This window comes from Aquarana catesbeiana, linkage group LG03, assembly GCF_042186555.1.
Source record: "Aquarana catesbeiana isolate 2022-GZ linkage group LG03, ASM4218655v1, whole genome shotgun sequence".
Classification (NCBI taxonomy): domain Eukaryota; kingdom Metazoa; phylum Chordata; class Amphibia; order Anura; family Ranidae; genus Aquarana; species Aquarana catesbeiana.
This window is the reverse complement of record NC_133326.1, coordinates 124366096-124385155: the sequence shown is the minus strand read 5'-3', so window position 1 is coordinate 124385155 and position 19060 is coordinate 124366096. Positions and strand designations below refer to the sequence as shown.

The 19060-nt window shown below is 42.7% G+C and overlaps 1 protein-coding gene across 3 annotated transcripts in view; it reads left to right on the top strand.

Moving 5' to 3' along the window:
• The window catches only part of DAPK2 (death associated protein kinase 2), a 144473-nt gene that overhangs the window by 85829 nt on the left and 39584 nt on the right, over positions 1–19060 (top strand). For 2 of the 3 annotated variants that reach the window (XM_073619161.1, XM_073619162.1), the window contains exons 9-10: positions 1874–1919; positions 6876–8872. In XM_073619161.1, coding sequence (XP_073475262.1) covers positions 1874–1919; positions 6876–7520 — 691 coding nt within the window. In that variant the 3' untranslated portion in view covers positions 7521–8872. Of the gene's footprint in view, positions 1–1873; positions 1920–6875; positions 8873–19060 lie in introns of those variants that run through there. The other variant, XM_073619163.1, reaches the window with a different exon arrangement.

The window sequence follows — 19060 nt, the reverse complement described above, 5'->3', positions numbered from 1 at the left end:
AGTTACAATACAGTTCCGAACTGGGGGAATCAGAGGGCCCTGCTCGTTAGAGTTTACAAGTTTAAAAGGAAGGGTCAAGTGATACAAAAAACTTGTTTAAGGTGATATTAAAGTCTCATTTTTTTACATTGAAAAATAACAAATGTGTCATACTTACCTTCTCTGTGCAGTAGTTTTGCACAGAGCAGCCCTAATCCTCCTCTTCTCAGGTCCCTTGCCAGCGCTCCTGGCCCCTACCTCCTGCTGAGTGCCACCACAGCAAGCAGCTTGCTATGGGAGCACCTGAGCCCCTGCTCTGTGTGTCCATTCAGACACAGGGCGGTGGCCCCTCTCTCTCTCTGTTGGCTCACTGACTTGGATCGTCACCAGCAGGACGATCCAAGTCATCCATTCATAAAACAATGTGATGGATGTATGCAATAAAATTCTTAGGTGCAAAAGCTATGGAGTTACCTGATCTTTCTGTTTTTGAAACAGCATGCATTAAATACAAAATGTTTTGAACAGGGGAATTGGCGCTGTCCGGCTATATGTGCATAAATGGTGATTCATACAAGTGCAAAAAAAATATGAACATACGTGTAAAAAATTATATAATAAAGTTATTATAAATATTGTGCGTGTAACCAATGTGTTGCGAGGGCTGAGGTATATCAAAGTGCAAACAACACACCTGGCAGATGTAATGTAATAAAGTGCAACGTGCTCCTAAAATATATGTATATATGCCAATATCTCAATATATACCAAATATCTATATGTGTATAGGGGAATGTGCCCACCAGTTGAGAAAGGGCAAAAAAGGGAATCCAATATACAAACAATTATGGCAATCAAAACAGTATTAGCAATACAAACAAACAGTTTTAGCAATAAAAAATAAAAGTAAAAGTAAAAATAAAAATAAAAATCCCCAGGCGCCTCAGATGACGTCTTGATGACGCAACGCGTAAGGCGTGGCCTCGTGATACGCACACGTCAGCATCTCTCTGCTTGTGTTTGTTCCGGTGTATTGTTTGCACTTTGATATACCTCAGCCCTCGCAACACATTGGTTACACGCACAATATTAATAATAACTTTATTATATAATTTTTTACACGTATGTTCATATTTTTTTTGCACTTGTATGAATCACCATTTATGCACATATAGCCGGACAGCGCCAATTCCCCTGTTCAAAAGATTTTGCATTTTGGATTTCACCTAGGTGATTTTCATTTTTAGGGGGGCAGCAGTCCTTTCTTGTCTCTATTCTCCTAAGCGTGGAATTACCATCATACATTTAGCATGCATTAAATACATTATTCACTTTATTCATCAGTCACTTGTTAAGGAAGAGTGAGAGGAAGTTGCTGCAGTGTATTGTAATGACAGCATCTGTCCTAATAGGGACAAAAGTGTCACATACGGATACTGCCCACCCTCAGGCTTACATTTCTCCATCTGCTGTCACCAGTAATAGGTGTGCACCACTGATCTCAGTCCTCAGTGCTTGTCACTGGGAGAGAGTTAACCTCACCAGCATGTAATAGTTAACACACAATTACTCATTCTTAGTTAATAACAGAAACAGTAGGGAGCTTTTGGTATTTTCAGAGAGTATGGTACTAATTGCTGCACAGAGTTTTAGTGTAGGAGTTTGAATTTTGTATTGCTGCATCATACTTTATTCTTTCAAGCATTGTTTGCTCAAAGGTAAAAGAGAATGGACTTTTACAGCTATACACTTTAATTGCACAATAGTGGGTTTTCATCTGATATGTTATTCCTTTTCTTTTTAAATACCCTTGGTCACTATAGTACATGTGTATGTGTTATGTATATATATCACCAGTAGGATCCATGCTCATTTGTTTTACTCTTGTTTTCAGGAAGCGTCTCGCTATCCAGGAAGCCCTGCTTCACCCATGGATCACGGTGAGTAGAATAGGATGTCTCTGCATGAAAATGATATATTACTTGTACAAGCCGGCATGCTGACTAACGTGAAGAGCAATAATTCAGTGTTTTTATGTGGATGGAAATTTGTATTTATAACAACAAGCAGCTTAATTACCATCATCCTTTAGTAGTTTGGGTAGTTGTTATGCATTTAACCACTTGCAGACTACCGAGCGCCAATATACGTCCTCACTTTAAGGATGGATATCATTGTTATGGCAGCAGCTAGCTGCCATTACCCCAGTATCTCCGTGTTCAGCCGGCGGTCGGCTACAAGATAAAAGTGGTCTCTGTGGAGGATTCGCCGCGAGATCACTTTTATCGGTCACTTTTAAAGGGCCGTTTTTTTTAATTCATTTTTTTTTAAATGACAATTTTTTTCTTTTTTTTTATTGCATTTTAGTGTAAATATGAGATCTGAGGTCTTTTTGACCCCAGATCTCATATTTAAGAGGCCCTGTCATGCTTTTTTTCTATTACAAGGGATGTTTACACAATTATTTTTTTTTTTTTACTGTAAAAATAAAAGGTAAAATAAATAAGAAAAAAAGATGGTTAGATGGTGAGGGAGGAAGCGAGATGCGTGAGGAGATCACATAATAGGAAGAGGGAATGGGGGAGGGGAAGGTTCCCCCAGGCACATTTTTCTTTTTTGACCAGTGTTCCTTTAAAAAAAATAGCATAACTGAATAAAAAAAATTATTTGTTCTGTTTAAAATTACACTGAAATTATTATTCTTGTACATAGCATTACAAAGTTATTTACAAATGAAATTAAGGGATTTTTCAATTATGCACTTTTTTAACAGTGACACTAAAAAAAATGAACAAATAAAACAAATAAAAACAAAAAAGTGTACATATTAATGGGTAATGAAATAGCCCTCAAATTTATTGTTGCAAGTGTACTAATATGACTACAATAACCTTAACCATTAAAGAGTACTAAATCTAAGAACAGAAAATGAATAGATTGCAGCTTGCCAGTCTTTAGATGTGGTGGCTGCATGCTTTTTTTTTTTTTGCTTTCTTATTTTACCTAGTGATCCTGCCAGTATCACACTTCCTGTCCTATGGTAACAACACTTACTCACTGTATGGCATGTCTATGGAAAAGTGGCTCTATCAGCCTAGGAAAAGATTACTGAACAACCTCCACTCTTCCATAACATAGAGGGGATGTGTTCAGTAATTCTCAGAGATAGCTGGGAACAATGTAACTAAGAGTGCAGCATCGGCAGAGATCAAAGGAAGTAATTAGATGACAAGATTTCTGTCAGGATCAACAGGTATTTTTTATATGTATCAAAAAAAATGTTTTGAGAAGTATAGTTTTTTATATTAAAATGGAGAAATAAGAGAAGTTTATTGTTCAGGTTAACATATCATTTAAAATAGTTGTGAACATACAATGTTATAGACACTGGCTAATACAGTTATAACTATGCAGGTACCATAACTGCTTGTGCTTAGTTGTTTAAATTATCTTTTTTAAAATGTTAAAAAGTTCTGTCATATGACCATGCATCTCTTCTTCCTGATAGTGGAGGGTGGGTTACAGGACACAGTGCAGACACTTAGTGTGCCTGTATTCCATAGCCTGAGGCAAAGATGCAGACATACTTGAGCAGGGAATGTGTTCAAGAGGCAGGCTGTGATTGGGAGGGGGTGTGTGCCAGAGCCTGGCTGTGATTGGGAGTGGGTGTGTGCCAGAGCCGGGCTGTGATTGGGAGGGGGTGTGTGCCATAGGCAGGCTGTGATTGGAAGGGGGTGTGTGCCAGAGGCAGGCTGTGATTGGGAGGGGGTGTGTGCCAGAGGCAGGCTGTGATTGGGAGGGGGTTTGTGCCAGAGGCAGGCTGTGATTGGGAGGGGGTTTGTGCCAGAGGCAGGCTGTGATTGGGTGGGGGTGTGTGCCATAGGCACGCTGTGATTGGGAGGGGGTGTGTGCCATAGGCAGGCTGTGATTGGAAGGGGGTGTGTGCCAGAGGCAGGCTGTGATTGGGAGGGGGTGTGTGCCAGAGGCAGGCTGTGATTGGGAGGGGGTGTGTGCCAGAGGCAGGCTGTGATTGGGAGGGGGTGTGTGCCAGAGGCAGGCTGTGATTGGGAGGGGGTGTGTGCCAGAGACAGGCTGTGATTGGGAGGGGGTGTGTGCCAGAGGCAGGCTATGATTGGGAGCGGGTGTGTGCTAAAGGCAGACTTGATTGGGAGCGGGTGTGTGTCAAAGGCAGGCTGTGATTGCAAGCGGGTGTGTGCCAGAGGCAGGCTATGATTGGGAGGGTGTGTGTGCCTGAGGCAGGCTATGATTGGGAGTGGGTGTGTGCCAGAGGCAGGCTATGATTGGGAGGGTGTGTGTGCTAGAGGCAGGCTATGATTGGAAGCGGGTGTGTGCCAGAGGCAGGCTGTGATTGGGAGGGGGTGTGTGCCAGAGCCGGGCTGTGATTGGGAGGGGGTGTGTGCCATAGGCAGGCTGTGATTGGAAGGGGGTGTGTGCCAGAGGCAGGCTGTGATTGGGAGGGGGTGTGTGCCAGAGGCAGGCTGTGATTGGGAGGGGGTGTGTGCCAGAGGCAGGTTATGATTGGGAGCGGGTGTGTGCTAAAGGCAGGCTTGATTGGGAGCGGGTGTGTGCCAAAGGCAGGCTGTGATTGCAAGTGGGTGTGTGCCAGAGGCAGGCTATGATCGGGAGCGGGTGTGTGTCAGGGGCAGGCTGTGATCGAGAGGGTGTGTATGCTAGAGGCAGGCTATGATTGGGAGCGGGTGTGTGCCAAAGGCAGGCTGTGATTGGGAGTGGGTGTGTGCCAGAGGCAGGCTATGATTGGGAGCGGGTGTGTGCCAGAGGCAGGCTGTGATTGGGAGCTGGTGTGTGCCATAGGCAGGCTGTGATTGGAAGGGGGTGTGTGCCATAGGCAGGCTGTGATTGGGAGGGGGTGTGTGCCATAGGCAGGCTGTGATTGGGTGGGGGTGTGTGCTATAGGCAGGCTGTGATTGGGAGGGGGTGTGTGCCAGAGGCAGGCTGTGATTGGAAGCGGGTGTGTGCTAGAGGCGGGCTGTGATTAGGAGGGGGTGTGTGCCAGAGACAGGCTGTGATTGGGGGGGGGTGTGTGCCAGAGACAGGCTGTGATTGGCAGGGGGTGTGTGCCATAGACAGGCTATGATTGGTAGGGGGTGTGTGCCATAGAAAGGCTGTGATTGGGAGGGGGTGTGTGCCATAGACAGGCTATGATTGGAAGTGGGTGTGTGTGCCAGAAGCAGGCTATGATTGGGAGCGGGTGTATGCCATAGGCAAGCTGTTATTGTGAGGGGATGTGTGCCATAGGCAGGCTGTGATTGGGAGCGGTTGTGTGTCAGAGGCAGGCTATGATTGGGAGCGGGTGAATGCCAGAGGCAGGCTGTGATTGGGAGGGGGTGTGTGCCAGAGGTAGGCTATGATTGGAAAGGGGGTGTGTGCCATAGGCAGGCTATGATTGGGAGCGGGTGTGTGTGCCAGAGGCAGGCTGTGATTGGGAGCCGGTGTATGCCATAGGGAGGCTGTGATTGGGAGGGGGTGTGTGCCAGAGGCAGGCTGTGATTGGGAGGGGGTGTGTGCCATAGGCAGGCTGTGATTGGGAGCGGGTGTGTGCCAGGGGCAGGCTGTGATTGGGAGCGGGTGTGTGCCAGAGGCAGGCTGTGATTGGGAGACGGACATGGTGGCTGAACAAACTACCCAATACAGGCATGCTATTTGTCTGCACAGTGTTCTGTGTCTCTGACTGGCCACACATAACACAGGTCAGCTTCTGTACTTTGTGAGGTCAGTTTAGAAGGTGACTTTCAGGATCAACCAGGTACTTCAGATGGAAGAAGTACAAGAAAATTAGATTATAATTTATAAAATAAATGTAGGTTAGAAAAAAAATATTTAGGGTAACACAGACTTTAGGGGTTTCATGCAACTAACTTAAATGGAAGGTGGATGTATCCAATATGCCGCATACAGGACACACTACACACTGCAATCCAATGTAGTGGTGTGAACAGGTCCAGTAGAAAGCTGGGCATTGAACAGACATTTGAACATGCAGAAAAGTTGGCTGCAGTGTCTCTGCTGTAAATAAGCCTTATGGCCTGGCAGGGTGTTACTCAATATACTCATTGTGTGTGATCTCTTACAAAAGAGGTAGCAGAGACAGGCAGTGAAACCTATATTACTTCATTGTTTCATGCTGAAAATATTGAGCTGCTTTGCAGAATACTCGGTGTTTATATACAGCAGAGAATATAGGAGACTGTCCCTAATCACAGCCTGCACTGAGTTAACTAACCCTATACATCGTGAAAATGTCACTGATTCCTGGAGTTTTACTTTTGATTCTACTTTTGCCAAGACTGCTTTGGATGATGGTGTTTGGTCCATTAGTGCTGTGAAATCTTCCACACTTTTCTGTATGCTGTGAAATTATAATACACGATTGATCACAATCTTCTGCATGTTTGCTTAAACTATAGTATGATGCATATGATAGCCGAGCAAGTACTGTAAACATTACTGTTCTTTATAGTATGTCATTATAGCAGTGTTTGCTTTAGAAAACATAAGGATTGTGCGGTAATACTTAGAGATTAGAATTCACGCTATGCATCTGGATAATCAAGAAAAACTATAATATTGGGGGAAAACATTATGGAAATATGTTGTAATCCTTGAATTCAGAATTTCCTCACAACTGATACATACTAATGATATGATCACATTGCTGTGGTGTATTGTGTGCAGTGGAAAACTACTAAACCTTTTACTAGGTGTGGATTGCACCCTGTCTTGATCCTGTTTTGATGCATCCATGGATGGTGTGACTTTCATACTGGAGACCTCCTTGGTATGAATTTGTGCACTTAAGTGTGCAGAACCCGGCATGGTCTTTTTCTCCCTTCTTACGTTTTCTTTTTTACCTAAAGACCCTCCAATCCAAAGAGGAGAACAAAGTCCATGATACAAAGAGAACGGCCATGAGAAAACTAAAGGCTAAGAGACTAAAGGAATACACTATGAAGTCTCATTCAAGCATGCCACCGAACAACACTTACGTTAATTTTGAGCGCTTTGCTAAGGTAGTTGAAGAAGTGTCTAGTGCAGAAAAAGAGCTCAGCTCATTGGCAGTCAACTATGACTCAATGCAGGAAGATGTGGAGGCCTTGATATCTATCTACAATGACAAGGAGACCTGGTACAAAGAGGAAAATGAGAATGTCAGACACAACCTGTCCCAACTCCGGTATGAGTGTCGTAAAGTGGAATCTATGAAGAGAAACCTTCATCATGACATGCTCTTGGTGGAAACTAGTATTGTAAATCTGTCCGGGCGGTACAACGAATTGGAGGTTCATTATGAGGCTTTGAGCATAGAACTAAAGGAGGACATTAAGCAGATTCAGGACTTGGTGGATGGATTCTATGATGGAAGTGCAGATTATAGCTGTGGAAGCTTTGACTCGGTTTTCAACAGAGATTTAAGTGAGTCATTTGTGAACTTTCTGAATGGCCCATGCAATGAAGATCTTTTGCAGAGACCGAATTTGCGAGTAACAGAACCTCGGTTATAGGGTACCCTCACAGCAATATGTAATTATATATGTGAAAATAGCTAGAAAATAATGTATTTGAACACAGTTTGTTCAGAAAGCATCTTGTTTTCATATTTGTAAGTGGAGTAGCTAAATGATTAGTACATTTTGTAATGTAAAGGTTTTTAAAGGGAAACCTGCACTGAGCTCTGCTATCATTTAAAGCGGTAGTAAAGCCCGCTTTGTGATTTTTACCTACCGGTAAGCCTATAATATGGCTTACCGGTAGGTAAAATGAATATCTCCTAAACATGCACCATTTAGGAGATATTCACCCTGGATGCAACTGGTGACATCACCAGTGCATGCGCTCTAAAGATCTGGCATACCGTGCCTTACCTTCAGAGCACCGTGCCATAACTGAGGGCTCTCGTGCATGCACGGGAGTGCTGGCATCGCGGCTCTGGCCACTCACACAGCTGGAGTATGCAAACGTGGAAGGAAGCCTGGGGGTGGTTGGAAGCCCTCTCAGCCATGACCGCGCTCAGCTGGAGGGCTTCATTTTAAGGTATTTCATAATGTGCAAGTATGCGATCCATACTAGCACATTATGCTATTATTTTGCAGGGGAAAGTTGTTTTCTTTTTTATTGCAGCGGTTTACTACCGCTTTAATATTTTGCCAAGAGTAAACTAACATAGTCTGACACTTATTCCACCAAACAAACACAAAGAACAATTCTACTTTCTATGGTAGCTGCGCAGTAGGAAACAGGTCATTCTGTACTATAACTGATAAGGTCTAAAGCAGCAGGGAGATATCGATCTATCTTGTGAAACAACAGCATTATATAAATGCACAGATAACATAATAATTTTCTTTTAATATGTTTTTTAACTTAGTTTAACTTTTTTTTTTAAATAAATGAAATCAAAATTTTAAAAGAAGGTGGCATATAGGCACATCTCACTCTCAATATAAAAAAAAAAAAAAAATAGCCTTGAGTATAGATGTGTATTCATTTAAAAAATGCAGCTAGCATAGCTGCTTTAAATCTGTCTTTATGTTATCTTTCCCCAGCAAAGTGGACATTAGATGGAATAGGTGGGTATAAACTGTATGCAAAGCAGGCTCTATTGCTTTGCACAGTGCACACAATCTTATATGTTTTAACCCATGAAACACTGGAGGAAGAGGTACATGCGGTGTGATGATGCGCTTTCATAGTTCAGTGATCAAAGTGACACCCAAAGCTGCATTAGGAAAAAGTAGTCTTGCCATATAATGTGGCTGAGAAGAATTGGTGGGTGGACTGTTCACATGTGTATTTCAACTGTATATTCAGCTGTTTAGATGGAGTCCAAATTTAATAAAAACCAGGTTCTGTGCTTTTTGAAGTCTATTTTTTTTTACCTTTCAAGATTTGGCACTGCACTCTAGAACAGACGGACACACTTCATGATATGAAGTAAATATATGGACACAGATTATGCCAAGTTTCAGCCTCCAAGTAGTATTAACAAAATGCAAAGGACATTATTACAGTTTATTTCATTAAACATTATTTTGTTTCTGCAACATCTATAATTTTTTTTAAACCACAATTTATATGTAACATTTTTCCCTTACACTCAAAGCATGCATGCAACCGGGTGAGGCTCCAGAAATCACCATCAATTAAACAAAAGAAAGGGTAGGGGCTGCAGCACAATGAGTTTTTGCTCAAGAAGTAGAAAACAGCAAGTTTCAGGCATCCTTGCCCTTTGTCAAGCTTGACAAACGCAGAGATGCCTGATGTTGTTGCTCTACAACTTGAACATTAAAACAACCCATCATGCTGCAGCCTAGTATTTGTTTTAGTATATATATTATATCGCTTTGTTTGTTCAGTCCGTTACGCTGCCTCTCAACCCTAATAACAGCCTCAGCCCCCTCTGGCACACCTGGCAATAGTGTAAGTGCAATGACCTATGCGAAACACACACGTTATGATAAAACACAGAAATTGTCTTTACTGCAATATTTCTGTGAAAGAATAACAGACAGTAATAATATATATTCAAGTAATCAACTAGAGAGCAATAACTGAGATTTGAGAGCAATATAGCTCTCAATCCTATATTCAAGCTGCTTTCAGGGGATTCCAGGGGATTTCAGGGCTTTCAGGGGATTCCAAACCCAAATTGGCTCTTTGAGTCCAGGCAGGAGGAGAGCAGAGGAATGACTCCCTTTGTGTCAGGCCTCTCTCTTCTGTCCTCTGACACCACAGGCCCAACATTAAACACTTTATTCAAGTCAACAAGTAATGACTTAACTTTCTAGATGAACTGTCCCACACATCCAATGCATATGCAGAGCCCTGAATATGTGTGTGCGGGTTCGTATGGCACTAGTAGCTTCAGTCCTTTTGAAGAAAAGATAAGATTTGGTGTCTTCAGCTAGCCACTCTCGTGGGTGCAATTAAACTCCTGTATTGTGGGCCCAAACACCACAACTCGCCCAGCTTATCAAGTGAAACAGGCAGGATCCTCCTCAGCAAGGTGAGAGGACAATGATGTCTGTATACAGTGTCCCAGAGATGGATAGCCTTATCCCTTATCCATGTGGCACTACAAGTGTCAACAAGATGACTACCAGCAAAGATGTCTGTATACAGTGTTCATACTCCTCCTGTGGTGCAGTGTCTCTGTTCCCTGCAGATGGGCAAAATGCCCTCTCACCAAATCCTGTGGTCAAGGCCCAAACTAACGTCCTGGAACAGCAGGCTTTCCAGGTGACCCGACTAGTCACCTCACACTGGAATGCCTCAACGTTGATGTGGTGCGCCTCGATATGCACCTGGAATCCCCCTCTCTCGGGCTGGATGTCCCGACTGGCGGTGGAAGCCTGGATAGCGCTGGGAGATCATCTGAGAGACAGCATCTCTCCTTCAGGTCTGATCTCTTTCACTGCCTCATGGTGACTGAAATCTCTTCAGGAATTAAAATGGAGTCTTTTACTTTCCTCCCACAGAGAATGCTGGTCTTGGTAGTTTCAGTCCTATACAAAGCTATGGGGCCGCTCTGTGCTGGAACTTCATATTCCAGAATCCTTTGCAGCTGCTCCCTGCGGCTTGTTAAAGTCCCTCTGATTGGCTCCTGTAACTGCTCCTTTAATTGACTTTCTTCCTCCTGCCAATAGGGACACAGAAGGAGGCTGCAGAATGAACAGCTGCTCTATGTAAGTCAGCTCATATTACATTAGATTCAGTCAGTGAAACAGGAAGAAGGGGGGGGTGAAAAAGTTCATGCAGATGGGACAGGCAGCTCTCTCCCTCTTTCAGGCTGGAAAGCCTGTGTACATGACGGCGGCCAGCTTGGCGGGGTCGCAGGAGATACAAGACACCTACATAGTTACATAGTTACATAGTAGGTGAGGTTGAAAAAAGACACAAGTCCATCAAGTCCAACCTATGTGTGTGATTATGTGTCAGTATTACATTACATATCCCTGTATATTGCGGTCATTCAGGTGATTATCTAATAGTTTCTTGAAGCTATCAATGCTCCCCGCTGAGACCACCGCCTGTGGAAGGGAATTCCACATCCTTGCCGCTCTTACAGTAAAGAACCCTCTACGTAGTTTAAGGTTAAACCTCTTTTCTTCTAATTGTAATGAGTGGCCACGAGTCTTATTAAACTCTCTTCTGCGAAAAAGTTTTATCCCTATTGTGGGGTCACCAGTACAGTATTTGTAAATTGAAATCATATCCCCTCTCAAGCGTCTCTTCTCCAGAGAGAATAAGTTCAGTGCTCGCAACCTTTCCTCATAACTAAGATCCTCCAGACCCTTTATTAGCTTTGTTGCCCTTCTTTGTACTCGCTCCATTTCCAGTACGTCCCTCCTGAGGACTGGTGCCCAGAACTGGACAGCATACTCCAGGTGCGGGCGGACCAGAGTCTTGTAGAGCGGGAGAATTATCGTTTTATCTCTGCAGTTGATCCCCCTTTTAATGCATGCCAATATTCTGTTTGCTTTATTAGCAGCAGCTTGGCATTGCATGCCATTGCTGAGCCTATCATCCACTAGGACCCCCAGGTCCTTTTCCATCCTAGATTCCCCCAGAGGTTCTCCCCCCAGTGTATAGATTGCATTCATATTTTTGCCACCCAAATGCATTATTTTACATTTTTCTACATTGAACCTCATTTGCCATGTAGTCACCCACCCCATTAATTTGTTCAGGTCTTTTTGCAAGATTTCCACATCCTGCGGAGAAGTTATTGCCCTGCTTAGCTTAGTATCATCTGCAAATACATAGATTGAACTGTTTATCCCATCCTCCAGGTCGTTTATGAACAAATTAAATAGGATTGGTCCCAGCACAGAACCCTGGGGAACCCCACTACCCACCCCTGACCATTCTGAGTACTCCCCATTTATCACCACCCTCTGAACACGCCCTTGTAGCCAGTTTTCAATCCATGTACTCACCCTATGGTCCATGCTAACGCACCTTATTTTGTACAGTAAACGTTTATGGGGAACTGTGTCAAATGCTTTTGCAAAATCCATATACACCACGTCTACGGGCCTTCCTTTATCTAGATGGCAACTCACCTCCTCATAGAAGGTTAATAGATTGGTTTGGCAAGAATGATTCTTCATGAATCCATGCTGATTACTGCTAATGATATCATTCTTATTACTAAAATCTTGTATATAGTCCCTTATCATCCCCTCCAAGAGTTTACATACTATTGATGTTAGGCTAACTGGTCTGTAATTCCCAGGGATGTTTTTTTGGCCCTTTTTAAATATTGGTGCTACATTGGCACCTGCTACATATATATATATATATATATATATATATATATATATATATATATATATAGTGTACATATATACACACACACACACACACCCATATGTATATGGGGATTGGGGAAATTAGGTGTCAGTAATACAGGCTTGTGAAAATAAAAGTCCCTTCATTTCTCTGCTAAACAAACAGAAATTCCTTTCTTCAGTAAAGAGGCTCAACTTCAGCACACAGCACAAAGTCAGAGGAAAGCCCCAACAGAATAGTAGCACTGACCTGTGTGTATCAAGGTAGTTCCCAGTATACTCTGGCTGTCAGCACAGTCCTCCTGGTTCTTTAGCAACAGAGATTATTCCTCCTCTCTGAGGGGTCGTTCACACTATCCTATATGTGAAAATGCAGTGCTTTACTGTGCAGGCAGGGTACAATGCAATGTTTGTTTCAGCGTATTTTACGTTTTACTTTTTTTAACCATATTTGAATCACATAGTGACACTTCATGCATGTATCTACATATAGATTAAGGTCAGATAGGAGGGTATGGCAGCAGACTGTATGCACGGGAGAGAAGTACAGCGGGTATGACAGCAGGCAGTATGTACAGATTAGGATTGTGGATGTGCAGGAGAGGTATGCAAGGGCAATATATGCAGAAGGAGAGTGTACACTGTATAACAGCGGGCAGTGTATGCAGGAGAGGAGAACAAAGGGTATTACAAAGTGCAGAGGATACTGCAGGGGGGAAATGTGTGCAGGAGAGGAGCATGGAGGGTATGGCAGTGGCAGGAGAAGGGTATGACAGTGAGCAGTATGTGCAGTAGAGGAATCTGGAGGTATGGCAAAGGGCAGTATGTGCCAAAGAGAATTGTGGTAGGTATGTTATGTAGGTATCAGGTGTTATGTGCAGGAGAAGAGCGTGGAGGTTATGACAGTGGGAGGAAAAATTAATCTTTTGACTCATAAATGTTGGTTATTGACCTTTCCTAAGCAACAAAATCACTAGAAAATGATGACTGAAGCCATACAGATTACAGGGGTATGTGTCCCTTAATGCTTTACAAAACAGAGTTGCTGTATAACAGCAGCCGTGGAGCTGAGGTTTTTACACAGACTGAGAAGGAATAGAGATTTAAATCAGTGCCCAGGAAGTGGACCTGGTAAGATTGAAGCAGGTTATTTGGCGACAGTGGAGGATTGTGGGGATCGTGTCAGCAGCAACACGAATTGTGAAGGTGGTGGGGAAGACACTGAAATTAAAGGAGTGTGTCAGTGGAATTTGGGAGATTGAAAAGAAGACACCAAAATATAATCAGGATTATTAGCTGGGACTGCGTCATGAAGTCCAGGAACAATGGAGGTAGTGGTGGGATCTGGGAGATGGAGCAGGGCTTTGTTGCTGTGGATTTTTCAAATATGATATTGGGCAGAGGAGCTGATATTTGGTGTGGTACGCTTAATAAATGTGAGGGATTATCACACATATGCTGGAGACTGTGTGCTGAGGGTTACGCATAAGACTTGAGGGGGTAGCTAAGGATGCGCTAAGAGAAAACCTAGGGATTCACTGGTGGTTGGGGGGTGGGGGGGTGAAGGTTCATCAAATCCAACTTAAAAACATTTGCAAACCCTGAACTTTCCAGCATACCCCACTGAGGTTTAATGGTGGCGCAAGGCGGCAGCGGTCGATTGCCAAATCTTGATACTAAATTCTGCTCATTTTCAAGGCTAGTTGGCAAGCTATTGTAAAAATAAAAAATAAAAAAAGACACAGGGAGTTGGTCACTGCGAAGGGGGACATTTAACAATCCAAAACAGTTGTTAAAAATACCATACAACAGAAAGTGTCCTTTAATGCGACTTTAAGGGTGACATGGAAAATTAGTTCTTTGAATACTACACTTGGGAGATGCCTTAACCACCTCAGCCCCGGAAGGATTTACTCCCTTCCTGACCAGAGCACTTTTTACAATTTGGCACTGCGTCGCTTTAACTGCTCATTGCGAGGTCATGCAATGCTGTACCCAAACGAAATTTGCGTCCTTTTCTTCCCACAAATAGAGCTTTCTTTTGATGGTATTTGATCACCTCTGGCGTTTTTATTTTTTGCGCTATAAACGGAAAAAAAAACAAACATTTTGAAAAAAAATGATATTTTCTACTTTTTGTTATAAAAAAAATCCAAAAAAACACAATTTTAGTCATACATTTAGGCCAAAATGTATTCGGCCACATGTCTTTGGTAAAAAAAATGTCAATAAGCGTATATTTATTGGTTTGCGCAAAAGTTATAGTGTCTACAAACTAGGGTACATTTTCTGGAATTTACACAGCTTTTAGTTTATGACTGCCTATGTCATTTCTTGAGGTGCTAAAATGGCAGGGCAGTACAACCCCCCCCCCCCCCCCACTGACCCCATTTTGGAAAGTAGACACCCCAAGGAAATTGCTGAGAGGCATGTTGAGCCCATTGAATATTCATTTTTTTTGTCCCAAGTCATTGAATAATGACAAAAAAAAAAAAAAAATTACAAAAAGTTGTTACTAAATGATATATTTTATATGGAATATTTTATATTTTGACACAAGTTGCAGGAAAGTGACAATTTTTTTTTTTTTGTACAAAGTTGTCACTAAATGATATATTGCTCAAACATGCAATGGGCATATGTGGAATTACACCCCAAAATACATTCTGCTGCTTCTCCTGAGTACAGGGATACCACATGTGACTTTTTGGGAGCTTAGCCGCGTACGGGGCCCCGAAACCAAGCACCGCCTTCAGGATTTCTAAGGGCGTAAATTTTTGATTTCACTCCTCACTACCTATCACAGTTTTGAAGGCCATAAAATGCCAAGATGGCACAAAACCCCCCCAAATGACCCCATTTTGGAAAGTAGACACCCCAAGCTATTTGCTGAGAGGCATGTTGAGTCCATGGAACATTTTATATTTTGCCACAAGTTGCAGGAAAATGACAAACTTTTTTTTTTTGCACAAAGTTGTCACTAAATGATATATTGCACACACAGGCCATGGGAATATGTGGAATTGCACCCCAAAATACATTCTGCTGATTCTCCTGAGTACGGGGATACCACATGTGTGGGACTTTTTGGGAGCCTAGCCACGTACGCCTTCAGGATTTCTAAGGGCGTAAAGTTTTGATTTCACTCCTCACTACCTATCACAGTTTTGAAGGCCATAAAATGCCCAGATGGCACAACCCCCACCCCCACCCAAAATGACCCCATTTTGGAAAGTAGACATCCCAAGCTATTTGCTGAGAGGCATGTTGAGTCCATGGAATATTTTATATTTTGACACAAGTTGCGGGAAAGTGACAATTTTTTTTTTTGCACAAAGTTGTCACTAAATGATATATTGCTCAAACATGCCGTGGGCATATGTGGAATTACACCCCAAAATACATTCTGATGCTTCTCCTGAGTACGGGGATACCACATGTGTGGGACTTTTTGGGAGCCTAGCTGCATACGGGGCCCCGAAAACCAATCACGCCTTCAGGATTTCTAAGGGAGTAAATTTTTGATTCACTCCTCACTACCTATCACAGTTTCGAGGGCCATAAAATGCCAAGATAGCACAAACCCCCCCAAATGACCCCATTTTGGAAAGTAGACACCCCAAGCTATTTGATGAGAGGCATGGTGAGTATTTTGCAGCTCTCATTTGTTTTTGAAAATGAAGAAAGACAAGAAAAAACATTTTTTTTCTTTTTTCAATTTTCAAAACTTTGTGACAAAAAGCGAGGTCTGCAAAATACTCACCATACCTCTCATCAAATATCTTGGGGTGTCTACTTTCCAAAATAGGGTCATTTGGGGGGGGTTTGTGCAACCTAGGCATTCCATGGCCTCCGAAACTGTGATAGGCAGTGAAGCGTGAAATCAAAAATGTACGCCCTTAGAAAGCCTGAAGGCGGTGCTTGGTTTTCGGAGTCCCGTACGCGGCTAGGCTCCCAAAAAGTCTCACACATGTGGTATCCCCGTACTCAGGAGAAGCAACAGAATGTATTTTGGGGTGTAATTTCACATATCCCCTTGGCAATATATCATTTAGTGACAACTTTGTGCAAAAAAAAAAAAAATTTGTCTTTTTCCCGCAACTTGTGTCACAATATAAAATATTCCATGGACTCTACATGCCTCTCAGCAAATAGCTTGGGGTGTCTACTTTCCAAAATGGGGTCATTTGGGGGTGGGTTTTGAACTGTCCTGGCATTTTATGCACAACATTTAGAAGCTTATGTCACACATCACCCACTCTTCTAACCACTTGAAGACAAAGCCCTTTCTGACACTTTTTGTTTACATGAAAAAATAATTTTTTTTTGCAAGAAAATTACTTTGAACCCCCAAACATTATATATTTTTTTTAAAGCAAATGCCCTACAGATTAAAATGGTGGGTGTTTAATTTTTTTTTTTCACACGGTATTTGCGCAGCGATTTTTCAAACGCATTTTTTTGGGAAAAAACACACTTTTTTAAATTTTAATGCACTAAAACACACTATATTTCCTCAAATGTTTGATGAAATAAAAAAGATGATCTTAGGCCGAGTACATGGATACCAAACATGACATGCTTTAAAATTGCGCACAAACGTGCAGTGGCGACAAACTAAATACATTTTTAAAAGCCTTTAAAAGCCTTTACAGGTTACCACATTAGATTTACAGAGGAGGTCTACTGCTAAAATTACTGCCCTCGATCTGACCTTCGTGGTGATACCTCACATGCATGGTGTAATTGCTGTTTGCATTTGACGCCAGACCGACGCTTGCGTTCGCCTTTGCGCGAGAGCAGGGGGGGGGTGCTTTTTTTTTACTTTATTTTTTTTGCTTTTTTATCTTATTTTTAAACTGTTCCTTTCGTTTTTTTTAATCATTTTTATTGTTATCTCAGGGAATGTAAATATCCCCTATGATAGCAATAGGTAGTGACAGGTACTCTTTTTTGAAAAAACTGGGGTCTATTAGACCCTAGATCTCTCCTCTGCCCTCAAAGCATCTGACCACACCAAGATCGGTGTGATAAAATTCTTTCCCAATTTCCCAATGGCGCTGTTTACATCCGGCGAAATCTAAGTCATGAAATGCTCGTAGCTTCCGGTTTCTTAGGCCATAGAGATGTTTGGAGCCACTCTGGTCTCTGATCAGCTCTATGGTCAGCTGGCTGAATCATCGGCTGCATTCTCAGGTTCCCTGTTGGGACAGGAGAGCCAGAGAAAAACATGGAAGACGGTGGGGGGGGGGGATTCCCTCCCACTGCTTGTAAAAGCAGTCTAGAGGCTAATTAGCCGCTAGGATTGCTTTTACATGAAAGCCGACCTCTGGCTGAAATCCTTGGCAGGGTCTATCAGGCATGCAGATTTTTGCCCTCTGCTCATTACATGGTCCCTGCAGAGGGCAAAAATCTGCATGCCTGATAGACCCTGCCAAGGAGGGGGTCCAACACGGAGGGTAAGAGTCCACCTTTATCACTTTCTTACTTATTGGAGTCACCGCCAGTGGATTTGCACCATCCTGCACATCTCTCTCCCTTGTTAATCCACTCATAGGGGGATTAGTTGCTGCTGAGCTGTATAGTGGATGGAAGCTTTTTTTCACTGATGAACTTTTTATATTTGAACCTATGGACTGAGTTTGTTTGATTTTCAGATTTTCATGCTATTAATATCATTGTATTTCACATGTACACATTTTTTGTTTCTTCTTTTTATTTGAGTTTTTATGTTTTGCACTTATATATTTTTACCACTCATGGAGTCATTTACTTGCTCTCAGTAGATTGTGGTTTTTACTACTACCCACATGTATTCACATCTATGTGTGTATTTTCATATAATTAGCGCACTTTATTTATTTTTTATTTTTCATGGTATACACAGATATTGGTGTATTTTGTGTGCAGCTTTTACCTTTGACCTTTTTTGCTCTGCAGCGCAGTTTTTCTTTTTATAATTGAAATAAATAAACTGACACTTTTTTGTACCAGCGTCTGGCCTTACGGCAACTAGGTACGGCGCCAACAACTGGTTGTTGAGGTCCACCCCTCCCATATTTTGGTTATATTCGTGGATACAGAGGGGTTTCTCCACAACACCAGTCGCCGTAGTAATTTGGACTGTCGTGTCTGCATGAAGGGAGGTAAGAACGAAAACATTCTTATTATCCCTCCACTTCATAGCGAGCAAGTTATTACACTGCAAGCAGGCTCTCTCCCCCAGCCTAAGACGGGAATCTACAAGCCGCTGGGGAAAGCCCCGGCGATTAGGTCGCACGGTGCCACATGCTCCAATCTGTTGATCAAAAAGGTGACTAAAAAAAGGCACACTCGCGTAATAATTGTCCACGTACAAGTGGTACCCCTTTCCGAATAAGGGTGACACCAAGTCCCACACAATCTTGCCAGCGCTTCATATGTAGTCAGGGCAGTTTGTCGGCTCTATGTGACTATCTTTGCCCTCGTAAACCATAAATCTACATGTATAGCCTGTGGCCCTGTCACAGAGCTTATACATCTTGACCCCGTATCTGGCACGCTTGCTGGGAAGGTACTGTTTGAATGACAAGCGGCCAGAAAATTTAATCAGGGACTCATCAACGCAGACAACTTGATGGGGAGTAAACAAGTCTGCAAAACGTTGGTTGAAGTGGTTTACGAGGGGCCGAATTTTGTAGAGCCGATCGTATCCAGGGTCTCCATGAGGACTGTTGAAGTGCATGAACCGCAAAATCTGCTCGTATCGTGCC